General features: G+C 45.9%; 1 protein-coding gene across 1 annotated transcript; it reads left to right on the top strand.

Annotated features, from left to right (window-relative positions):
• Positions 1-4,321: 4,321 nt before the first annotated feature.
• CHRNA4 (cholinergic receptor nicotinic alpha 4 subunit) lies at positions 4,322-23,458 on the top strand. The gene is made up of 6 exons (XM_085314188.1): positions 4,322-4,815; positions 5,863-6,014; positions 8,856-8,900; positions 8,990-9,099; positions 15,520-16,900; positions 22,885-23,458. The coding sequence occupies exons 1-6, from the start codon at positions 4,755-4,757 to the stop codon at positions 23,008-23,010; spliced, it is 1,875 nt and encodes a 624-aa protein (XP_085170314.1). The 5' UTR covers positions 4,322-4,754; the 3' UTR covers positions 23,011-23,458.
• Positions 23,459-23,940: the final 482 nt, after the last annotated feature.

Here is a 23,940-nt window from a genome sequence, read left to right as displayed (position 1 = left end):
CTGCTGAGCCCCTGCACCGTTGCTACAGTCTTGCCCTGTCCATAGCGGTGAGGCCCTCTGACAGGTTTACACTGGTTGGGAAGATGTGAGCTGTAGCTAGCACTGATCATAGGGGAGAAAAGGGGAAGGATTTGTCAACCAGTCAACTCCAGATTTTTTTAATGAATAAATCGGGTAGCATTTGCCCTTTGGTGAGGAAGGACAAGAGCCTAATTTAGATCTACAAAGCTAAGCAGTGAAACCAAAGCTATCCTTGGAGAACAAACTTGTCTGGAGAGACATGCTTCTGTTCTCTAATTTAAAATCTATCTTCTCTTGGATCTCAAGAGAAGCTAAAGCCGTCTCCTTGCTCTTTCTGTGCTCTTTACAATAATGTCTTGCATTTACAAATAAGAAGTTGAGGTTCATCTGATTTGTAACATTAAGTCTCTAATAGCTGTAGCGCTGGCTGCTGTAATGAGGCCATGCCTTGCTGTTTTGCTGCCCGTCCATTTTCAGTGGTCAGCTCGTTTTGTTTGTTTGCTTTTAGCACAGCCAGAATCAGAGATTCCCTTACTGACTTACTAATAATGAGTCTTATTCTGATATTCACGAGACATGTTTGACTGCCTGCGTGAGGAACAAGAAATGGAGAAAGTATAGAGTAAAAGAAGTGTCTGGATGAGTACATCTAGTTGTCATCAAGCATCACTGACTGAAGAGCCAGATCATCACCACATCATACAGCAGTGGAGGAGAGAGAGGTGGGAGCGAGCCAGGAGATGAAACAACGACAAGATGCTGAGAGAATTCCCCCTGCTCTGCAACGGCACAGCCCACTTAGCGATAAACACTACTTGAGGTTCCCCAGAGCTTTATTATGGAGCTAATCCTGCAAGGCGCTGAGCTCCCAGCTCAGTAATGCATGAGGATTTTAAGGCAACACAATAGCTTAATGCATTAGAGCTCTTGCGCTTGGATTCAAATCCTAATCAGCTCACAGGGAGGAGGGAGAGTGATTACGTTAGTGAACGTGCCCTGCTGTGAGGCATATGTGTTATCTTCCCTGTGTCCCACGGAGCGGCTCGGCATGGCTGGAGCCATGGGGGCTGCCACGGGCTGGGATTATGGTGCACTCAGAGCATCCCAATGGTTATATTCATTTAAGGTAGAGTCGTCTCTCCTGTCTTGGACCCTCTCCGTGTAGCTCCCATCTCCATACCCACAAAGCTCTGCAGCCTTCATAGGAGCTGTGCAGTGATCTTCTCCAGGACTATGGCTGGTACTAAACAGCACAAGGAAGGCTCTGCACACTTTGAATCTCACATTTACCAACATCCCTTGTTTTTCCACACCCTTGAGCCACCTGCCCTATGAGCTTCCTCAGCTCAGATGTGGGGTGCTTTCTCTGAAGTCACTACTTTTTTTCATGGAAAAATAAAAAGTGAAAATGAGCAGTGTCCATGTGGATAAGGGCTCTACTGCGAGCTCCAGCCTGGTGCTCAGCGTCTGCTGGAGGGAGATATAATGTCTTGTTATTAAAACAGCTGGGACCAGATCTACTGCTTTGGTAAAAAGCGTTACCTACACCTGCTTTTTCTCCATCATTTTTTACTCTCATGCAGGTGTCTCAGCTTCCCTCCTTGGCCAGAAGTCTTCTGTGCGGTGAATGTGTTTAATTCAAAGTGTCTTTCAACATATTCTGACACTCCACAGAAAATCTGAAATACATCTGAATAAATCAGTCACTCTTGGGAAGCCAGGAGTACTGCGAGGATTTCCCCAGAGGTAGATCCAGCCTGGGCTTTTCAGATACAGTCTCGCATGTCCCTCCTCTCTGCTCATGTTAATGCACGGTTCACTGGAAGGAGATGCCGCTCCTTTTCTCTTGGTTTTAGTCTTGCTGCTTCTGCTCCACCTGAAATCTCTGCTGACAATGAAGCTGCCAGCAACAAGAGAGAGAAATCTGCTTCAGCACCAGAATGGTGACAAGGAAAAAAAAAACAGATATGTGGGGAAAACTGCTTTGAAGGCAGAGTATTTCCCAAACTTCCCATTAACTTGCTTTGTCCCTCATGTGAAGCCCAAATAGACAGGAAACTATGAGACAGCATTATTATTATTATTAATTACTGTTATTATTATGTCCTATTTCTGTACATCCAAACATACAGATGACGTTTTGCAAAATGAACAGGGGCCGAGGGCTTGCCCTGGAGAGGAGGCAGCAGCGACCCAGACCAGGAAGAGAGAGAGAAGGCGAATCCAAAGAAAGCGTCCAGCCCTCGGGTTCCCGGGCCGTGCAGTTCACGGCTGGCACTGTGCCTCTGCGGGTAATGGATTTTTTTTCTGTATTTCAATATTCCAAGAACAAGCCTGAGATTTCTTTGAAAACCTTGGGGGGAAACACTGCCTTTATTATGTTTAGCTCAATCTTCAACAGCTGAGTTGTTCGGACCCAATTTTTTGAACATCTGGATTACCCAGATTATCCACATCTTTTCCAAACAAAGGGAGATAATAACAATGATGAGGCTCAGAGCTGGGTGCCTGAGAATCAGGCCAGAATTGCAGCTTTCTCCCACAATAAAAAATCATTAAAACCCTTAAATTGTATCTTTTGTCCCAGTTAGGCTGAGTCCCTAGCACATGTATTGGTGGAAAACACTGCCTTCCAAATACATCCAGGAGCTGATGGAAATTCTGTTATGGCCCAATGATGCAGAAAGAAACTGGCAGTGAGATTTAACAAGGTCACTTAAGCCACAGAAACCTCTGTAAAATATGCTTGTTCTCCCACATCATATAAACATAGGGCCAGGGAGGTGAGGGATAAACCTCTCACTTGTAGGAGATGATGATTTATGATTAATTTCCAAAAGAAGGAAATCCATTTTTAATCAAAGTTATTTATAGGGTTAATCTAAAGGCAGTATTTGTCAGCCAGCATCCTTGCTCACCAGCACAGAAAACGAGGCAAGGTGAAGATGGATGGAGTATGTCCATGGGATTTGAATCGCTCTGCACGGAAAGGCCTGTAGTCAAGGATACCTGTATAATTTATGGCCCCGATTTTCCAAAGGGACTAGCTGATTTTGGTTCCCCTGGGTCTGGTTGCCCAATGCGTGACCTGTGCCGAGTACCAACCCCTGAAAAATGTCCTTTACAGATCCCAGTTTACAGGCACACAGCAGCTTCAGTGCAGTGGGACACCATGCTATAGGCATTATAGCAACCCTGTAGACCTTTATAGCACATCACAGGGGCTCAGATGCTGTAAGACTGGCTGCAAACGAGAGGTGTTTAGCCTGCAATTCTTGCCACCAGAGGCAAATTACACAGAAATTGGTGCTTCCAGTAGAAAGAATGGGGGTGATGCAAAAAGGTCGACAACTGTTGAGAAAGAGGTGAAACAAGATGCGACGAAAAGAGTTTGATACTACACTGACTTTGTCCGTAATCTCACTACAGACCTAATTTCTTCTGTTGCTTTAATTCTCCCCATTTCCAGCCAGCAATCTCATCTAATGGAAGATATTTGAGATTCTCTGGGAGCAGGGAAATTACTATACATAAAATATGTAGCTAGTATTATTAGAACAGACTTTGATTAATTCTGCAGCTGGCAAAATTACCCCTCCTTGAAAATGAAATCCATTTGCTATCAGTGTGGAAATAACGGTGTTAATATTAAAGCTAGTTTTAAAATGAATGGAGAGGGCTCTCCTCCTCGTCTCCCATGCACAGAGGCAGGGAGGTGAGACGAAGGGCCGGAGTGCTTATTCCCTTGCAATACTTTCCTCCGCAAATAATCTTCAGGACTTCAGCAGGGTTGTTTGTGATAATAGGTGTATTCTAATTGCAGTGAGCTCCTTCCTCAGCCTCACCTTCAGTTTGCAGATTGCTTGTGGCCAGAGGCTGTGGTTTTTTTGTTGCATATTTGTACAGCATCAAGCACTGTGGAGCCCTGTTGTCCACAGTGAAGATACAAGCCCAGGCCAGATGTGTCCCCGGACAGCGGGCATGCTGACTACCCTGTTAGTCTGCAGGACTGATTTGGAAAAGCACCTGGTCAAGATTAGCTGAGCAGCTACGACTGACTGCAGAGCTGCTTGGGGTTCAGGTGCTATAAGGCACATACGTGGCCCCAAATCCACCACTTCTGGCAGTCTGCTGGGTCCAGCTCTCCCCCTTATTTCTCACGCTGGAAGTTTTCCTCCCCGGCAGCTTGTTTGCTGGAGTGCACAGGCTCTCTCCTCCTCCTTCTCCTAAGCAGGAGGTGGGCAGGTCTAAATACGTTAAACACACAAACATACTCCACTCGCTCCCCGCTCCTCCAAGGACTGGCGTTGGCAGCGGTGGACCACCAGCAGCAGAAGCTGCCCGGAGGGCTTGGGGGAGGGTGAAAACAGCAAGAAGGCAACCAAGCAGCTAAGCCTCCCCCGTCGGAAAGGGGAGCGGAGCAAGCAGGAGAGCCCGCAGAAGCTCTGCGTTTTGTGCCTGTCTGCAAGGGCTTGCTGCAGCCCCTGCACACCTCTTGCAAGTACTTGTGTGCATCCGTGTCCCAGGGAAGAGCATCCTTCCAGGAGGAAGAGCAGGGAAGCAGCTGGAAGAGAAGAGGAGGGGAGGAATCAGCTATTCTCCCGTGCTAGAGGCAGGTGAAAGAGGGAGAAAGAGCAGTTTGGGGGAATGAAGCTGGAGGATCCAGAGACTCGGGAAGGAAAAGTTGCTGTGCTGGGAGATTCTGCACACTAGAGACTGAGCTCGGCTCCACTATGGGATTTCGCGTGTCTGACGGAAACCTCCTCCTTCTCCTGTGCGCCAGCGTCTTCCCCGGTAAGTTTGAGGAGGCTGTTTTTACTCCTGCTCTTCTCTTTAGCTCTCTCCTGCCTGCGCCCTGCCACAGGCATGCCCTGTCCTTTGCAGCGAGGCTTTTTCCCCACTCATGCATCCTCCTGCCCCTCCGTTGCAGATCCCTGAAGTACCAGCCTCTACCAAGAGCGGTTTTGTTTTTATTTTCTGGTTATTAACTAATTTAGCGGGGAAACAGTTAAAGTCGTAATGGGGAAGGGGCAGCTGAACCCACACAGGGGCTCAGCCTACCTGCTCCCTGCCGGGTTTTTTTTCCCTCGTTATCGAGTGCGTTGATGTGTCTCCCAGCTGCAGCTCCGGCTGGAGAGAAAAGTGCAGCCAGGGCTCAGCGAACACATCCCGTCGGATAAGCCCGGCTCCCTCGCACCCCGCGTCCGTGGGCCAAAGCTGCCGGATGCCCGGGCAAACGGGCAGGGTCGGCGCTCCTCCGGGCAGCGTCCAACTCTCAAAGTCGTTGCTGGGAGAAGCTGCACTCGTCACCCAGTCCATGCCCTTCCTCTCCCCTCACCCACCAATCTGTGAAAGATCAACCATGAAGCTTTGTTTGGAGAGCTGAATTTTTATCTGTTCTTTTATTATTTTTATTTTTATGATATATTTGATTGCAGTTTTCACGTGTAAATCTGATCCAAGAACCCCGTCTCCTAGCGGGTTTTGCTGGAGAAAAGCTTCTTTCTCCTCTTCGGGTTGCCCTTTCTTGCACACCTAACCTAGCAGGTTACTTTGCTTCCCCGATCCGTGCCCGTACGCCAGCAAAGTGAGCATCCCTCTCTCCCAGCCACAGGCTTCAACACCAGCAGCTCGCCGCAAAGTGGCCAAAAAAATTGTAAACCCTTTTGGGGAAGAATGTTCCATGTCATGTTTTACCAGTGGTTTTAGCAATCAGCCTCCGCTGCAATGGCAATTCTGCAGCTGGGGATCGGCCTCGGTGGGTGAAGGGATGCCCGGGGCAGGGCGGAGGGGGGACGTCAGCGGGGCACCGCCACGCACCCCTCACCGCCCTGCCCGCAGCCCGCGGCCGCGTGGAGACCCGAGCCCACGCCGAGGAGCGGCTCCTGAAGAAGCTCTTCGCCGGCTATAACAAGTGGTCCCGCCCCGTGGCCAACATTTCGGATGTGGTCCTCGTCCGCTTCGGCTTGTCCATCGCCCAGCTCATCGACGTCGTAAGTGCAAGCCGCGAGCGCGACGGGCGGCTGAGCTCGAGCGGGTCAGGGCTTTATTTGGTTTGGTCAGAATTTTGGTCTTCGCACCAAACCCAGGGAAATGGAGCACAGCATGGCATGGGAGCATCTAGGATAAGGGCCAGAGGACACCGGCTAAGGGAAAACCAAGTAGCTAATTTGGAATTTGAGCCGTAATTATTAACACTGTGATTTACACGAGCTCATAGGCGCAGCATAAGCTCTGGGACAGAGCTTCCCTAAAGAGCTAGCTCTTTGCTAGCTAATTTGGCAAATATTAGCAAGAAAAATATTCCTGAATATTTGTTCAAACAGAACTTACATGTAGGCAAGCTACAAATGCTACGTACCAAACAGAGTGATTTGTGCTGTGGACTGATACACATTGAAATGTTTTATATAAATATGAGATCTATTTCATAATTTGAATGCATTTATTTATATCAATATAAATTTTATGAAATAGGAGAAAGAACTTTTAGGAATAACGATTGCCGTGATTTTCACTTTCTACCTTGGAGAAGCTGAGGTTTCTTAGCACCAGCACCTCAGCTAGGGATAACTCAGATAGCCAAAGCAGTGAACAGAAATCTTGAATTAGCCTCAATACCTTTTTCACACTATGTGTTGCAGTGATCGTTCCTGTTCCCTCCAGACCACAGGAGCTGTTTAGCTTCTTTCTCAGTGGCGGGAAATTAGGATCTTCGTTCTCAGTGAATCCCCAAATATTCAGGCCTTCGATTTGTCATTGAGATTTATTCTGTGTGAGGAGGGAAAAACAGAGAGGCAGGTTTTTCCACAGGGAAGAGCAATACTGGGGGCTGCTACGTTCACGTGGGACCAGCGCAGCCGAGCAGCCGCCCGCGTGCCGAGCGAGCGGGCGCGCGGCGTCGGGCCTGAGACGCGAGGAGACGCAGCCCGGCTGAGCCGGGAGCCGGGAAGCGAAGCACACGAGCGTCACGAGTTGCAGCTCCTTAACGTGCAGAAGCATTAGCCTCCAACTGTGCAGTGCAGAGACGGTTTTCTGTTCTCTTCTGCTCCCTTACGTAAGCCTGAGGGATCCAGAGCTGTTTGCCACTGTCGAAACTGTATGGTTTTCATTTGAATAATTGATAAGGCTCAAATGAGGCATCGATGATTGTGGAGGCATAACAGAGACTTTCTACCCTGCAGCTGCTGAACTGTGGAAGCGTGGGATCAATACACGTTTTGTAGTGCTGTGCCCAGAGTACTTCACAAGAAATGATCCTTTAAAATTATGGCAATGTTTAGAAGTGCAACTAGCAGACGCTTCTGTGGAGAGGCTGATGGCTATGTTAGGGGAATAGCTGGAGGAGAGGTCTTCTTCCCTCCCATCCTGTGTGCTGTTGGATAACCCCGCCACCGACGCATCCTCCTGCCTGTCACGGTGGCCTTTGGACCATCTCTGTCCTCCAGACAGCGATACCATGCTGGTGCGAGCCCCGATGTGACTGTGAGACCTGACACTGCTCCCAACAGCAGGAAGTCTGAAAGAGAAATCGGAGTCGTATTCAAATCCCAGTTCCTGCTGACAAAAGCTGGGGCCAGGAGGAGAAAAAAAATCAATGTGAAACCTGCCGTCCCTCTGTATCCTTAGATCACCCCAGCACACTGAAGTTATTTTGAGACCACAGTAGAGTGATAGGGGATCAAGCCATGAGTCTAGGAGCAGCCACTGAGAAACACATCTGGACTCCTAAGCCCCCATCTCTGCAGGCCTTTGTGTGGTGCCTTCACCTTGAAAAACGGAGCCATGCAGCCCAGTATCGCCATCGGCTGGGAAACCACCCGCTGTCCTCCAGGCCACCTCTGCGCAGAAGCAGGGAACTGTGCTGGCTGAAGCTTAGGCAGTCATTAGCGTATTGCAGATCCTCCTACAAGAGAAACCCATGGGACCAGCCTCATCCTCCGCTGAGCCCAGATGGACGGCAGAGCCCTTGGGTGTGGTATTGAGGTGTAAAACAGGCAGGAATTTCCGCCAAGACCTGCACACAGCTAGGGAGGAAAATGACGCTGAAAGGACAGCACCTACGACTTTGGGATCTCCGGTCCAGGAACTGTGGTGCAGATCCTCACATACTCACCCTACAAATTGACAAGGGGTGTGGGTGCCCAAGGAGCCTCCTCCAGTGCCATTTCGGGATCTCCCACCTGAGCCCAAAGAAGGAGCTAGATTTGTCCTTCCTCTATTGTTCACTTGAATAGCTATGTATTTTCTAACTGCCTACGACACAAGTTAAGCACTGAAGATGTTTTTTCAAGTGATTTCCTTCTTCGTGCCCTCCTTCACTCTCAGAAAAGGGATGTATTTTGTAGAATGAGGAATACCGTTTAGCTTCAGGTTTCCAGAAATGTATGCACTATTAATGTTTCACAGTATAAGTACTTGTAGATTAAACTGTTGTAATCCATGCATGATGTATGCACACACGTGTGAGGAGGGATGTATTTATCTGGCAATCCCTTTCCTCCATGCTGAGGTCAGAGGAAGCATTTTCCTCTGCCTGTCCCCATGGTCCCATGCTGAATCCATCGACACTGAGGTAAATCCCCAAAAATTTGAACTGGTCTGTTCACAAGATTGCTTAGGTGCAGGCTCAGCTGTTCGGTAGTATCAAACAGCTGTGCCCTCTCCCATGTTAAATGGCAGAAACATCTGTTTTTTTATTTCCAAGATGGAACTTGCATTTATTGCTGAGGTGGTTTATGACTACAGAAATTAATTACAATAAAGAAAAGTTCCATGAGTTCCTTGGGCCTCTTCATCTGCTCCTGTAACAGACATCTGATCTTGCATTTTAGGATGAGAAGAATCAAATGATGACCACGAATGTGTGGGTGAAGCAGGTGGGTGCACTAATAGGTACTTTTCCCTGTTCCTTTTCAGTTTTGCAATCCAAACTCTCCCAACTTTACAACCACCTTGTTTTTGGCAGGAGTGGCATGACTACAAGCTGCGCTGGGACCCCCAAGAATATGAGAATGTCACATCCATCCGTATCCCCTCAGAGCTCATCTGGAGGCCAGATATTGTTCTCTACAACAAGTGAGTGTGAGCATGGTAACCGGCAGGCAAACCTGGTCCTTGCGCATTTGCTCGATGTATGGCATGAAGGATATTGTTGCAATTTTTGTTATCTTTGGTTCAAGCCTACTTAGTTCTCGTAATACCTGTCCCAGGCATGCCTTAAATGACATGACTGTTCTTCACAAGGGTTTGATTCTTCTGCTGATCCTTTCTCTGGAGAGCAAATTGTGTGGGTGGTATCAGGCTTTATTTTATTTTCACATGTGGGAGACATAACTAAGCTGGATTTGAGCTTTCAGTTTCCTCGCCATGGAGCTCCCCTCTAAATCTTCATCATCAGCTGGAAAAGCTGATTTCTAAGGATGGCCTTAAATAAGGAAAATATGCTGAAAAATGTCAGATTTGCCATGTCTCCAAATACGGACTAAGTCAAACTCTAATTTTTTTGGTCTTCACTTATACCAAGCTGTGATCTACGTTTTGCTCAGTCTATCATCCCTGATCAATAGCGTTTCCTTCAGGCGGAGTATTTCAGTGCAGAGTGTGTTAGCAGCAGTGAAGGAGGGCTCTTGATACCCGTATTATAAACTCTCTTCAGCTGCTAGGGCAGTGGGGGGCTCGTAGGTTAGTTTTCAGGTCAGCGCAATGCAATTCTAGGATTATTTCTAAATAGATATTTGTACCTGAATGCGAAATGCTCGAAATCTGTCTCCCTCATGGCCACTTCAGGGGGACCAGGTGATTGTTTCCTTTCTTTCCTATGGTGCCTGTATTCTTGGAAAGGGTGTCCACGTTCCAAGACTTTCTCCTTGACCCCTCCCCCAACTTTGCTTATCCCACCAGAGCTCTCTGGTCTCCTCAGATGCTGGAATACCCCAGCCTCCCTCTCCAGCATTGGCTCCAGAGGAAACACTTGCTGCAAGCATCAAACAAAAACGTCTTTGTATGTGGCTAACTCTCAGAGAAAACGCTCACAACGGAAAGCAGACTTATTTTTAATGAATAGTTGCCTGGTTCTAGTTTGATATGATTTTGCTTTTGTTTTCCTAAAAAATGGCTGAGGGAGAAATCTGTCCAGGGGATTGTGAGCTTTGGAGACTATTGAAATTTTTATCTTTTGCAATAGCTTGTCTCTGATCCTCAGTGGTGGGGAGTGATTGCAAACCTCTCGGAAATCACTGGGCCCTCACATAGCAGCTCTGAGAGATTAGGCCAATGGAAATGATTAATTCATAGGCACGTGGGCCTTTCTACAGGGACACACTCTGAGCAGAATATTATACGACAAGTGTTTCACATTGCAGCCCAGAAAGTGCTCACAGCTTCCACTGGAGAAACTGAATGTGCCTATCTGTCTTATGTATGGAGAAATCACTGCTTAATTAATGATGGTGATAAAGATTATCATTTTAGGAGCTTCTGGAGACTGCTGGGTTAGACAGGACTGCCAAAGGAAATGATCAAAGCTTTATGCAAACCAGGCCCTCATAGTTCAAGCCACCCAGCTGCTGGTGCGCAAGGATCTGATGTGTTGGCTTTCCATCTACCTCTTTGGCTCACCACACTCTCCTCAGGTGACTGAGCATGGGCCACCACGGGAGGACCTTAGTGCTAAAGCAGAAGGCCTAGAAGGCCTCTGCCACTCTGCTGCTGTGCTCTGGACCTCCTAGTGCCCCAGCTATCTAAATACAACTCTCCCTTTCTCTATATTAATCATCAATAATCATATATTCTGCTATTGATTACCATGAGTCTATCATGCATTTTTAATTGGTTACTTTATCCATGAATTAAACATGTATGTAGGCGCCAACCATTAGCCCGTAATGGTTTTCCGTTACTTCTACACCTCTTTAATACTATATTTGCCCTCGCTCTTTCAAACAGCGTCAAACATATCTTACATGGATTATTTTTTGTCTCGGGATGTTCAACCAGCATTCTGCACTTCTGTCTTCTAGCTAGCAAGTTATGAGCCATGCCTCCAGCTGCAGTCGTTATTTTAGTTGCACTGCTTACAAGGTGCACTGGCAGAGTTATGACACTTCTGTTTGGGATACTATGCTTTGAAAAAAAGAGCTTCCGGATGGAAGATTCAGCTAATGTCTCTTGTTTTCATCTTAGGGAATATACAGAAATGGTGAAATTTAAATTGATTTCAGATTTGCATCTTTAAGGAAACCTAACCACTTGTGAATTATTCTCATATCTAAGCTCGTTATTGTCAAAAACTTCCATTTATTCATTATATGAGGCCCAAATTAAATCAGTAAACTTGGCTGGTTTGGCCTAGAGAGTATTTGTAAGTTGTCAGCATTCATAAAGGATCTAAAATCAAATTAATATCCTATGGGGAAATTAATATGCTGTTGGGTTTTCAGGCTTGATGAGATAAGTTCCAAGGCTCTGTAAATAGTTCCTGCTAGATGTGACAAAACATATGTATAACAGAGGAATGAGTTAATAGTGAAATGACAGAGCCTCTCTTTTTCTTTGCCAAGAAGGCCAGCTGTTCTCTGTCTGAGGTTGTGAAGGCTCTACAGGCACAATCAAATCATTTATAAATGAATTATCTAATCCTCTGCATTGGCTTCTTTTCCCATTCATGAATGGACTTGAAGCACATTTTATGTTTTCTGGGTATATTTAAAGCGAAAGTGAGCTTTGTTGGCTTGTTCTCAACTGGGTAGTCACGACAGCACTGTAGCATTTCTTTTCCCTGGCCTGGTGATTGTAATACCTGGGAAGAAGCTCAGACTTCAGAATCTCCTTTTCTCAGTATTTTCTGGTGTTAGCTGTTCCAGAAAGCTATTCCTGCTTTAGCCTTAACAGCCACAAAAATGAATAAAAGGCAAGATTGCACGTGAAGAGAATTCAAATACAGTTTCTGTAATTAGGAGAAGGAAATATCTTCAGGAATTCACCCAGGGCTAATACGGACACAAAGCATTACTGGTCTGGGTTAGACGATCAGCTGGTAGGCAGCTTTCGAAAATCATGGGAAGAAGGTGGAGTTCTTTTGAACTATACTGTAGTGACTTGTTCTTTTTGAACTACACTACTGTGTTTGCAACCAGTGAGGCATATGGAATGACACTAGTTTCCTGACTCATCCCAAGGCTATTTGGAAAAGAAATACCAGAAAATGCCCTTGTCTAACTTTAAAAATATCGGAAACATTCTTGACATTTTTCTGTGTTTGTGTTTACTGACTCTTCCCAACAGAGTGTATCTTGTCATTTCATACTAGATTGTGCTTACGAAGGACCTTTAATTGCTATTTCACACTTAAACTTTCCTGATTCATCTGTGAAGTTTAGATGACTATGATTTTAGAGACAAATTGTATTTCTAGATGCCTTTGAGATTTGCCCTCAAGCTCTTTCCAGAAATACAGGAACAGATAGAAGGAAATCTATGAGAGAGATCTCTCTCATGGGTTGTTGCTGAGTTGGCGTCCAAGCCCTTCTCCTACCTTTATTCTTGGGACAGAGCTGGAGTCTCCAGTCTCCAAAGTGCTGATGAGGATTCTTGGTAAATGGAAGAGTCAAAGCAAAATGCGCAAATTGAGCATTGCTTAGAGCCCTGTGATGAAATAAGCACAAGATTCTCATTGTAACACTGCCACTTCTGAGACAAATGCTCATTTTTACTGAGGATTGATAGGAATTTCCATTATCAATGATTTAAAAACATCTGAAGCAAGCGAAAACTGAGATAGGACCTACAGAAGTACATATCTCCACATAGATATCTACATCTGGTGTACCTATGATGTAGATGGTCTCATCTATCTTGTACCCAAGAAGCCAAGATATTAGAGATATTCAAAACCCAACAGGATAAGGTCCTCAGCAACATGCTGTAGCTGTTTCCCGCTTTCAACTAGACAGTCTCCAAAGGTCCCTTCCAACCTCAAGTATTCTGTGATCCTCTGAATTTGTTGTGACCATTTTGACAGTACAAAATAGTTGCTAAACAAAGAATTCTGTAATTTGCCTTTGGAGAGTATCTTAATGTGAACATCACAGATGCATCTAATGTTTACCACGTTGTTTGGAAAGGTCTTGTGACCTTGTTCTGTATTGGTTAGTGCTGTCAGATGACAAATGCATCGAATGAGGGATATTTTAGCTCTATCTATATATACATATAGCTAATTTTCAGGCTTTTAAAGCTCTGTTTGGATTAAAATAGTATAATCAGAAATTAAAATAAATGTGTGCCTCATTTACATGCATTCTGAAAACATTTAATTTGTGACATGATGTGTCTTCCAAGTGCAGGGGAAATAGAAACTGGCAAAAAAAAATCTCCATCAGCAGAGCTTTTTAATGAAGCATAGCTGATGTCTGCCAGTAAAACAATGCTGTTCTTGAACCTTTAGAAACTCAGAAGTTCTTAGAAGAAGAGCCTTTATTCTAGAAATGAGGAATCAAAGGCTGCAGAACTATATCCACTGGAAAAGGAAAAAGCAACTCTCTATTGGTGTGCACTGTTGTATTTGACATAAAAATATAAGAGCTCTGGTACTTTATTACTGACAGATATTTAGAGCTGCCAGGTCAGAGTAATCGAGTGAGTCTGACTATCTTAATTTTCCTAAGTCCTTGCTGTGACTTTTGCCTTTCACTAGCTCATTCTTCCAAATGGTTTTTCATGACAACTGTCACAACATAGTGGTCTAGATTGAATTAGATGAAAAAGTGTTTCCACTATAAAGGAATGACTGCAAACCAGATTTACCCTGTCCCACTATATCAGAGGTCCTTTGTGTCTAAGGAAATATTCACATTACACAGTCAGAGCTGTTGGTATAACTTGGCTGAGAATGGGCTTTCCCACAGCAAAACCTTCCGCAAGGAAACAGGGTTTCCCCAGGCTTGTATCTCCAGACTCTGTTTGCAGTCAGTTGGCGCAACTACATCCCGCAGAGGAGACAGGGGAAAGACTTTGGAAGACCATCAACAGTCAGGTGACATTGTTGGCTCCTTCTCATGTCAAAATGAACAGATTCACTCAGAATGAAGACCTCTCTCTAGGATCACCCCCACATTGTGATCCCCCACAGGAAGAGGAAGAGGAAGAGGGAAGAGTGGGCTAGATGGTACAATGATAACACTCTTTTATTTATGTTGAAGAAAAGGCTATGGCGGTCTCTGCCTTGACCCCTATGGGACAGCAGCCTGGCTTTGTGCATATTTTTAGCTTTTCTGACTTAAGTAACAGGAAATATTAAAGCTTTAGAGAAAGTTCCATGGATAAAAGGCACCGAGTCCTTCTGTGTTCCTTTGTTTTCCAAAATCTGACACAAGCAACAAAGGCTTTCCATTATAGAAAGAAAAAGGTTTAGTTAAAAACCCCAGTTTTTCACCAAGCAATAATTCTAAGACTGTTTTTCCATTATTTCAACCAACCTGGAAAACTATCCCAGAGCTAAAGATCTGGGCAGCGATCCTGGGAGTTCTGCCTGTGCCTCCAGCAGCTGGAAAGGGCCCTGGTGGATCTTCCCAATGGAGTTTATCATGCTGTGGAATGGGAGTGGTCTGAGCCCGGTGCTTCGGCACCACACGGCTGTTGCCACAGCGGAGCACTGCAGCGGCTGAAGGAGTTTGCTGCTGGTTTGGAAAAAGGCTGCAGCCTGGGTCAGCTCCAGCCAGGAGGGTTTGGCAGGCAGCAGAACGCTTTCTAGCTATGTCACACTGAATAATTCATGTCAGGGTCTTAGCAGAATCTCTCCTTTCCCTTCTCGGCTTCTTTGTTGTTTAGTAGCGTTGTTGCTTGCCACCGCTCTGCTTCTTACAGCTGGCCTCTTGCTTGGTATCCAAAGACTTTGCAGCACCTCGAGTGCATAAGAAGGTCCCAGATCCCTCCCTGCTACTGTGCCTTTCTCTGCTGATGTGGTCCTCAGCAGAGGGAAGCATAGATGGATCGCTCTCCAAAGAGTCCAGCTTCCCGGATTCCTTCTGCCTTTTCCGATTGGCTTGTTAGAAAATGTCCTGAGTACATTTTTCAGAAGCCAGGCACTAAATAGGCTTTTTCATTAGTAAGAGTTACAAAGTCTCAGAAAAGTCTAAAGATAGAATATTGTCTCAGCTGTCATATTTAAAATCTCCCTGCAGATGTGACGGAATAATTTTCTTCACCTGTTGTCCTGGAAAGGCAGGCACAGTAGTGCTGTGTGCCCTAGATCTCTCTTGGGCATATTCTCTCAGAATATGATCCGCATTTTGGGATATCACCTTCAAGGTCTAACTTTGTTGTCCTCTCACTCAAGTGGCACACAGATGTGGCAGGTGTATGCATTGAGGAGGTTTTCCAGATGTGCATGTGTTCTGCCTGCCTAGGTGTGAGAACACTTGTTAAAAGTAATCTCTAGCTTGCAAGCTTTGAAGGCACTATTTCCTCAGTCTTTTCTTATCTTACATCTCTTCCCAGTGCTGATGGTGACTTTGCAGTCACCCACCTGACCAAGGCCCACCTCTTCTATGATGGGAGAATTAAATGGATGCCACCTGCTATCTATAAAAGCTCCTGCAGCATCGATGTTACCTTCTTCCCCTTTGACCAGCAGAACTGTACAATGAAGTTTGGCTCCTGGACCTATGACAAAGCCAAGATAGACTTGGTGAGCATGCACAGCCATGTGGACCAGCTCGACTACTGGGAGAGTGGGGAATGGGTCATCATAAATGCTGTGGGCAATTACAACAGCAAGAAATATGAATGCTGCACGGAGATCTACCCTGATATAACTTACTCCTTCATCATCAGGAGGCTGCCCTTGTTCTATACAATCAATCTGATCATCCCCTGCCTGCTGATCTCTTGCCTGACTGTCTTGGTCTTCTACTTGCCCTCTGAGTGTGGAGAGAAGATAACCTTGTGCATCTCAGTGCTGCTGTCACTCACTGTGTTCCTGTTGCTCATCACAGAGATCATCCCTTCAACCTCCTTGGTCATCCCCCTGATTGGAGAGTATCTCCTCTTCACCATGATATTTGTCACCTTGTCTATCATCATCACTGTCTTTGTGCTCAATGTGCACCACCGTTCCCCACGTACCCACACTATGCCTGACTGGGTGAGGAGAATCTTCCTTGACATAGTCCCACGGCTCCTTTTTATGAAACGGCCCTCTGCAGTGAAAGATAATTGTAAGAAGCTCATTGAATCCATGCACAAAATAACTAGCGCACCAAGGCTTTGGTCTGAGACTGACATGGAACCCAACTTCACTACCTCATCTTCCCCAAGCCCCCAGAGTAACGAGCCATCACCCACATCTTCCTTCTGTGCCCATCTTGAGGAGCCAGCCAAGCCCCAACCTGTCTGCAAATCCCCTTCCAGCCAGTACACTGTGCTGCACCCAGAGCCCATTCAGGTGTCCTGCTCCTCACCACAGTCCTCCTGCCATCCCCTGAGTGACACCCAGAGCACATCCATCTCGAAAGGCAGATCATTAAGTGTTCAGCAGATGTACAGTCCCAATAAAGCAGAGGAAGGGAGCATCCGCTGTAGGTCTCGGAGCATCCAGTATTGCTACCTGCAGGAGGACTCCTCCCAGACCAATGGCCAGTCCTGTGGCTCTCCAGCATCCCAACGGTGCCACCTAAATGAAGATCAACCCCAGCATAAGCCCCATCTGTGCAAATGTAAGTGCAAAAAGAACGAGGCTGCTGGCATGACAGGTCAAGGGACCAGCACTCACAGTGCCAAAGAGCAACATCTTCTGTTGATGTCCCCGGCCCTGAAGCTGGCAGTGGAAGGAGTTCATTATATTGCAGACCACCTACGAGCAGAAGATGCAGACTTCTCAGTAAGTGTGCTAATTTAGCCTGTTATCCTTGGGTAAGTCAAAAACCATCTACTAAGAGAGACCCACCAAACCCGCGGGCTATACAGATCATGTATTTGCTAGTATAGGCTCTGCCACCCTCTGTCACAGCCTCCGGACCCACTGGTCACCGCAGGCATGACTGCAGTGTTTGTTCCTGGGTCTTGGTAGGCCTGTGGGCTGAGAGGGTGGCATAGCCAGACCGCACTCAGGGCTGCAGCAGAGCAATAGGATTCTCCAGAAGAAAACAGAAGTAAAGTTGTTGTCAGATATGTTAGAAGGACCAGCTGTGAAAAAGAATAGTAATTACCCCCATCCCTTATTTATTTATTTATTGGGTGGGGGGATTTTAACTTATTTTTCTTTTTTGAATTCAAAACTTAGCGAGGACACAGTAATCCTTTGGCACTCCAAAGTCTGAACCTTTGCAAAATCCCTCTAGTTGCAGCCAAGAATGAGATTTTAGTCAAGGGCCCAGATTCACTCACACAGTGAATTTGCCCTTGCCTGCTATAGGAAACAGCGGTGAAATTTATTGTTTCACCATCACTGAGAATGGTATCATCAAGTGCACTTTAATTTAATTAATTTAATTTTGGTTGCTACAAGATGGCCTTAACAGCCAAACTTTGGTGGTTTCTCAGTTCACAGTGAGGTGTGTTAAACATCTCTTGTGAGATGCTGAGAGCTGCAAATGCCTCTGACTTCTGTAAGAGCTGTTACTGGAGCACCCCTTGGCATTGCTGGGTAAAACTCATCCCTAAAGCTATTACCAAGGAACAGAAAGCCCATCAGCTGTAGGAAGCAGCTAAAATTAGGAAAGAAGGAGAAACAAAAAGCAGTCATCTCTTGGGAATTTATCTGACTTTCGCTTTATAGATACGCCTCTGACAGACAGAGATTTAGCATTCTCTGTTTTCTATTAAGTATCGACTCCGGTTATTGAGTTTGGCAAAGTAAATTACCCAGAATAGGTTATGGATATGGCCAGTATGCAGTAGCATGGGGACATCACAGGATATGTTTGGTTTGGCATGACCCCAGTCTTCTTCGTTAGTGGGCTTCCGCTGGAGCAGGTGGTGGGTCTGTCTGCAGGAAGGTGGGTGGACAGACGAATTTCACACATACTCTGAAGGGGTAAATGTGTCTAAAAGGGTGAGAAGGAAAGACGGACTCAAAGCGCTTCTTCCACTGGAGTGGAAAATGTTGTTACACGTACAAGGAGCAAGTCCTTCTGCACCTCTTGTAGCTCTTCCCCCATGACACTAGGGATATAACGTGCTACTTAATTATGGCAGTACTGAAGGAAGCCGCAAGATAACCTGATGTTAGTATTCTTGCCTTAAAGAGAAGTCTTATCTGGTCTTTCCCATATGGATCAGTCAACAAAAGCATTTTTTTCAGCTGTGTTTATAGTTTGATTGTCTTAAGATTTACAGTCAGTGTAAGCCATGCTGCTTTTTTGCAATACTTCTTGGGCATGGAGAGTGTCTTTATTCACAGCACTGAGCACTTAGCTATATAAGCAGCAAAAACAAAAGATTACGTGCTACTATCCACTTATGCACCTTCTGCTACCACACTGAGATGTTTCTGTTCTTTAATGTCTTTCACTTCACAACATCCCTTTGAGGGAATAACTGTTTATTCCTCATTTTGAGGACTGACAGCCAAAACGCAGAGATGAGGTGACTTGTTCAAGGTTGCAGAACAAATCTGTGGCAGAGAAGGGATGTGAATCCCCATCTCCATTAGTCAACAGCACAGATCTCTCTGCGGGGCTAAGGCGCTTCACAGATGTTTTAGGACTACTGGCATTTAACTCTGCTCTTTCCCACTAAGAGTAATCACAAATAAATCCACAGAATTCAGTTGTTTTTGACTCGTACATTTTCCCATGGTGCAATTGAAAGAATATTGCACCAACAATACTTCTCATTTCTACTGATCCTCTTTCTGGTAAGCTTGTGGCTGTCAAACAAGAACCAAGTCAATAAGCATCATGGAGTCTTTCTTTAAAATGAAAAGAGTCTTCAGAGTCCACCAGTTTTCTTCTTGTACCCTGCTCTACTCTTCCCTTTTGAAATGAAGCAATTATCCTGGGCAGAAAGAAATTCCCGGTGGCAAACATCAAAAGCAGAAGTAGAGCAGTTTTGCTGGCTCTGACCAGACCCTTTGCCCCAGCCCAGCCCGCTGCCAAAAGCATCTGGAAAACATCCAGCAACAAGGTGATGGCGAATGGAGGACAGCCACTGCCAGGACCACCGATGCACCAGGCTCCGCTGGAACAGCTTGGCCAACCTGTGATACAAAACTATCTATCTCATTTGATGGCCAAACCACCTCACCAGCATTTCAAAGCCATAGGGAGCTTGACAATATTCTCAGAAACTAACAGAGAAGCAGACGTCCCCTCCCTGGCATGATGGTAAAACAGATTACCCAACTGTCCGCACTTTTCTACTCTTTCTCAGCAATTGTGGGCCGCACTGTAGGCAGAGTTCAGTGTTTGGAGGATTTGCTGAACCTAGTCTAAGTTTTTTCTTGTTCTGGATCCAAGTCAAGTGGGAATTTTTCTGGATGGAAATGAGAGAGAAGAAAGAAATACTATCACTTGCAATTGAAATTTAATGTAAGGAGCAGAGCTGAGCTAACAAAATGGGAAATTATTGGGAAAAAAAATCAGTACTCTGAAATTTGCTTTCATCTTAAAAATCAAACTGTGGCGTTTATCCCTGGGATGCAAGTTTCCAAGAAATACATCAGCAGACACCTCTAATGTAGCTGCAGCCCCTTGGACAAGCTCTCTGTCTCTTGGGCAATATTTTTAGAGAAATACATCTCCCCAGAATAGGAACAGAGCTTCTTTTGAAGTGTCTGTCTTTTTCCTAAAGCAACATTGCCACAGGGCAGTGTTTCTAAATTAAAAGTAAATAGCTTGTTTAATTAAGTGCTTCAGCAAAAAAGAAAATGGGAAATGCAAGGAGCAGTTGCTTGCTACAACAATATCTGCAAACACAGACACAAAGGTACTCTGGGGAAAATGCAAGAAGAATGAATCACTCTAGCATATGTTAAAAACACCATTAGAAATTAATTACAGACTGAGAAGCAAGACAAGCTGGATGTCACATGAGCCAAAATAACCAGACAACCAACACTCCCATCCAGAAAACCTCATCATCTCTCTGATGACTACGTTAATAGAAAGTCTTTGAAGAAGGCTTAGAAATAAAATGGGAGAGAGTAAATCTTAAAGGGAGGGAACATGAGATAATCTCACCAGTTTATTTTTAACAAAGTACAATAAACCCCACGCAGGACTGCTCTAATCTGTGTTTCAGGCTATAGCTCATGAGGATCAGCTGCTACTTGGAGGTCCCTGAGGTGCCCCAGCCCACCAGTCAAACTCCTGGGCTCCTGCCCTAGTCCCATGGCTAGGGTTTGGAAGGAGCTGCACCAGGGAAGCAGAAACATGAACTTCACCAGAGCCACAGAGTCCTGAACATTTCAAGAGCTTGGGGATGGGGGAATCAGCTGGTTCCTGCCCCTGATCCTTTCCCTAAAGTAGTTTTGAGTGAGATCACACTCAAAAATACAGATCAGAACTTGGGCTGCCAGATGTTGACAGCTGCATACCTGTTGGCAGAGATGCTGATGCAGATCATGTTCCACGTGTTTTACTAGGGAGTTTCAGTTAAAGAAAATGTATGCAGTCAGCCAAAAATAATAATTCTTTTCCTTCTGCTCTGTTTTTTCATAATGTCTCCATAATTTTCAATTTCCCCCCTTCTGTGCTCTCAATCTGAAGCTGGATATTGATTTAGAAACATCTGATGCACTCCCAGCCATCATTTTCAAGATTGGCTGAGTTTTTTATGTACATGCCATTGCATCTGAAAGCAAATTTCTGTTGACCTTTTCAAATTGTTCCTCTTCTCCCATTCTCTTTTTTTCTCTCTCTTTCTCTCAAAAAGAAACTTCTGTAGGTCATTTCTTGTCTTGGAGTGAGCTGTCACTTACTAGCACAAATACTTACGAAAGTTTATTTCACTAGAATGAGAGAATATTTCCTCAATCCAAACTCCCAGCTGGACATCATATTGTAAAATGCAAATTTTCTTCACTCTTTGGTTACATCATGAGCCACTAAACCCTGGAAGCTATCACCCAGCGCTTGCTTAGCCATGCTTCTTACTGGCAATATTAAGCATCAGACTGAGAGAGTTTCACCCCAACTCTCAGCAAACAATGAACAAATCAGTAAATTGGTGCAGCAAAGGGAAATTATCCACAGTGACCTTACGCCTGGATAAGAGAATTCCTTTGAATTTTGAGAGTTGCTATTTCTTTTACGCTCCATGATTATAGAGCATTGTGCTAGGTGCTGTGAAAGAATAGTTTCCCCCAGGAAGGTAACAAGCTCCAGGATAAGTCTCTGCTTGGTTACGTCTCCATGAAGTTGTGCTAGTTCGACAGAGAATAAAATTATCCATTGCATGGAAACATACAATTGATTCTTACACTTTTGAAAATATTCCAGGTATTCCTGGAACTGAAGATTGGGAGTTCAGAGAACAAACTGGGGGGAAGTATTACTCACTCTCCGGGGCTCACCTCTAATTTCCCACGTTACAAAGCTGCACGCTGAGCCAGGGAGCTGCAGCAATACCAGGTGGCCTAAAGGCCTGAATAAGCAAATAATCAGCGGTGTCGCTAACGCGGTCGCTTTGCAGGCATTGCTTCGGCTGGGTGCTGTCCGTGTTAAGGCACGGAGTGGGCACGGGTGCTTAGCAAATACAGTTGCAGATTCATACTTGGTTGGGGAAGGGCTGAACAAGCCGAAATGAAGTGAATGCATATATCCTGCCTGCGGGATATATCCTTTCCGTGCACACGCCGGCCCCGTGCCTTTGGTGGGTTTGGGCTACGGCGCAGCCACCGTTTGCTGAGGCCGGCAGGACGTGCAGGTGGAAGCAACCACAGCCGGCAGGAGCGGCAGCCGCTGTGGCCTCTGCTTCCATCTCCCAGGGGAGCCGGGAGTAGCAAACCCAGCTCTAAGGCTGATTGATTTTAGTCTCGTCCTCGAGGGGCGGAGGGGCCTTTTCTCCCCTCGCCCCTGGGGAGGTTCGAGCCAGCTCCGGCCGAGGTGGTTCCCCTGCAGAGCGAGGCGGCGCGCCACGGTCCAGCCCAGGGCTCAAGGCAGCGGCAGGGCTGTTCATCGCGGAGCAGGACGTTAGAGCGAATTACAACGGGCAGAGCCGCGTCAGTTAAAACGCTGCCATCCGATCGGGCCTCTTCCTGGGAAAGAAATTAATAGCAGCAATATAATAAGAGAGGTTTTCGCGTGCATGTGGTTTCTTACTTAATGAAATCACCATTTACAAGAATTCTTTCTTGCTGGTATAAATGAGTATTAGACCTCCCTGGAGAGGAATTGCTGGAAAACCCTCCCACAGCAAGGCAAAAGTGGATGAAGATGACCACTGCTTTTATTTGCAAGTTTGTTTTCACTTCTTACTCTGTCAAAGCAGTAAATCCCTTCTTAGAAAGAATTTGGCTTCATTAATCTGTGAGTGAGTCTGGGAAAATTAATACCTTTTTCCCCCTCTCAAGCTTGAACACATGCCCAGTTACAGCTGTTGCTCGTGGAAAATGGGACTGAGTGCGTAGATAAGCTTAATCACCCGCTGGCCTATGTCATCCGTGGAGAGTTGTGAACAGTGTGCAATTGCACACGCACACCCTGCGAGTCTGGAAATCGGACCCCCGCGTAGCTGCCAGAACAAACCTTGGCCAACACACAGGACTGTGGCATGTTAAACAGACGCCTCCCTTCCCTGCTCTCTCTGGACCTAAATTAAAATATTATATTTTGGAATAAAGCACTAATAGTCTCACTAAGCTTCAGTCTGGATAAAGCATGAATAATTGTAATAATTGCCCTTTCCTCTCTGTGTTCCCAGGTGAAGGAAGACTGGAAGTACGTTGCAATGGTCATCGACCGAATCTTTCTCTGGATGTTCATCATCGTGTGCTTGCTGGGAACCGTGGGTCTCTTCCTCCCACCCTGGCTGGCAGGAATGATCTAAATATAATCCCAGAAAGAAGAAAGTATATCCCACTCGATGGGTTTTAGTTCACCTGGAAGGGGATGAGCAGAGGAACGGAGACACCTCTTGAATAATTTACTGGGCGTCCGTGCATGAGTTGCTCCGGAGCGCTCTGAGAACGCTCTCTGAGGTTACACCACTTTGCCAAGCCATTCTCATCTCCTCCATCTAAGTTAAGGGAAAAGTTGTTATTCAAGTTTGTACATAGCATGGTGGCATTCATTGACAAATATTCAGCAACGCGAGAGCAGGAGCGTGTTCTCCACAGCAGCACGTGCAGAGGCTTCGTGCATACCAACCAGCCCCGGGCAAGCTAGCTCCACTCATCTTCAGAGGTCCCGGTGTGCCCTGCCTAGTAAGTTCACCCCGTCAAGCTGATATGGTTCAGGACTCTTGTGTCCCTGTGTGTGTCATTATTTATAAATAAAGTTCCAGATTTGGGATTCTCGTGGAGGATGTGGTCTGTGCTTTCAAGGTAACGCTGAGCCACGCTCGGTGGTCCCCGAGGTCGGGTCTGCCAGGTCAGGCAACGCCGGGCTGATCAACTTTCAAACAGCCGGTGGGAGTAAACAGCAGAAAGAGGCACAAACGTGCAAGCAGGGACTGAATCTGCCACCAGCCTCAGCTGGTGAGATAAACACGTGGAAGATGCTATTTTAAAGGGCAGTTTCAGCAAGAGCGTCTTCCAGAGCAGGCCAGATTTACAAAAAGTCCCATGGTTTTATCAGAGTACCAGCAGAACAGGGAGCATGGACAAGGAGTGACACTGGCTGTCCCAGGTGCAGACAAGCCCACGTTAACCTGCTCAGGGAGCAATACGGGCTGCGTCAATCACCTCTGACAACCTAGCCTGCTAACGAGTAATTTATTACAGAGATTAGTGTGTTTTCTACCATTCCCAAATATGTG

The sequence above is a fragment of the Rhea americana genome, unplaced genomic scaffold (genome assembly GCF_003343005.1).
Source record: "Rhea americana isolate MKP2758 unplaced genomic scaffold, rheAme1 scaffold_4, whole genome shotgun sequence".
Taxonomy (NCBI): Eukaryota; Metazoa; Chordata; class Aves; order Rheiformes; family Rheidae; genus Rhea; species Rhea americana.
Note: the sequence above shows the minus strand (reverse complement) of the source record. Positions and strands in the feature narration are given on the sequence as shown.

Coding starts and splice junctions, on each gene's coding strand:
- CHRNA4 (XM_085314188.1), top strand. CDS start 4,755: ATGGGATTTCGCGTGTCTGACGGAAACCTCCTCCTTCTCCTGTGCGCC. Junction 6,015..8,855: donor TCGCCCAGCTCATCGACGTC/GTAAGTGCAAGC, acceptor CTTGCATTTTAG/GATGAGAAGAATCAAATGAT. Junction 9,100..15,519: donor GATATTGTTCTCTACAACAA/GTGAGTGTGAGC, acceptor ATCTCTTCCCAG/TGCTGATGGTGACTTTGCAG.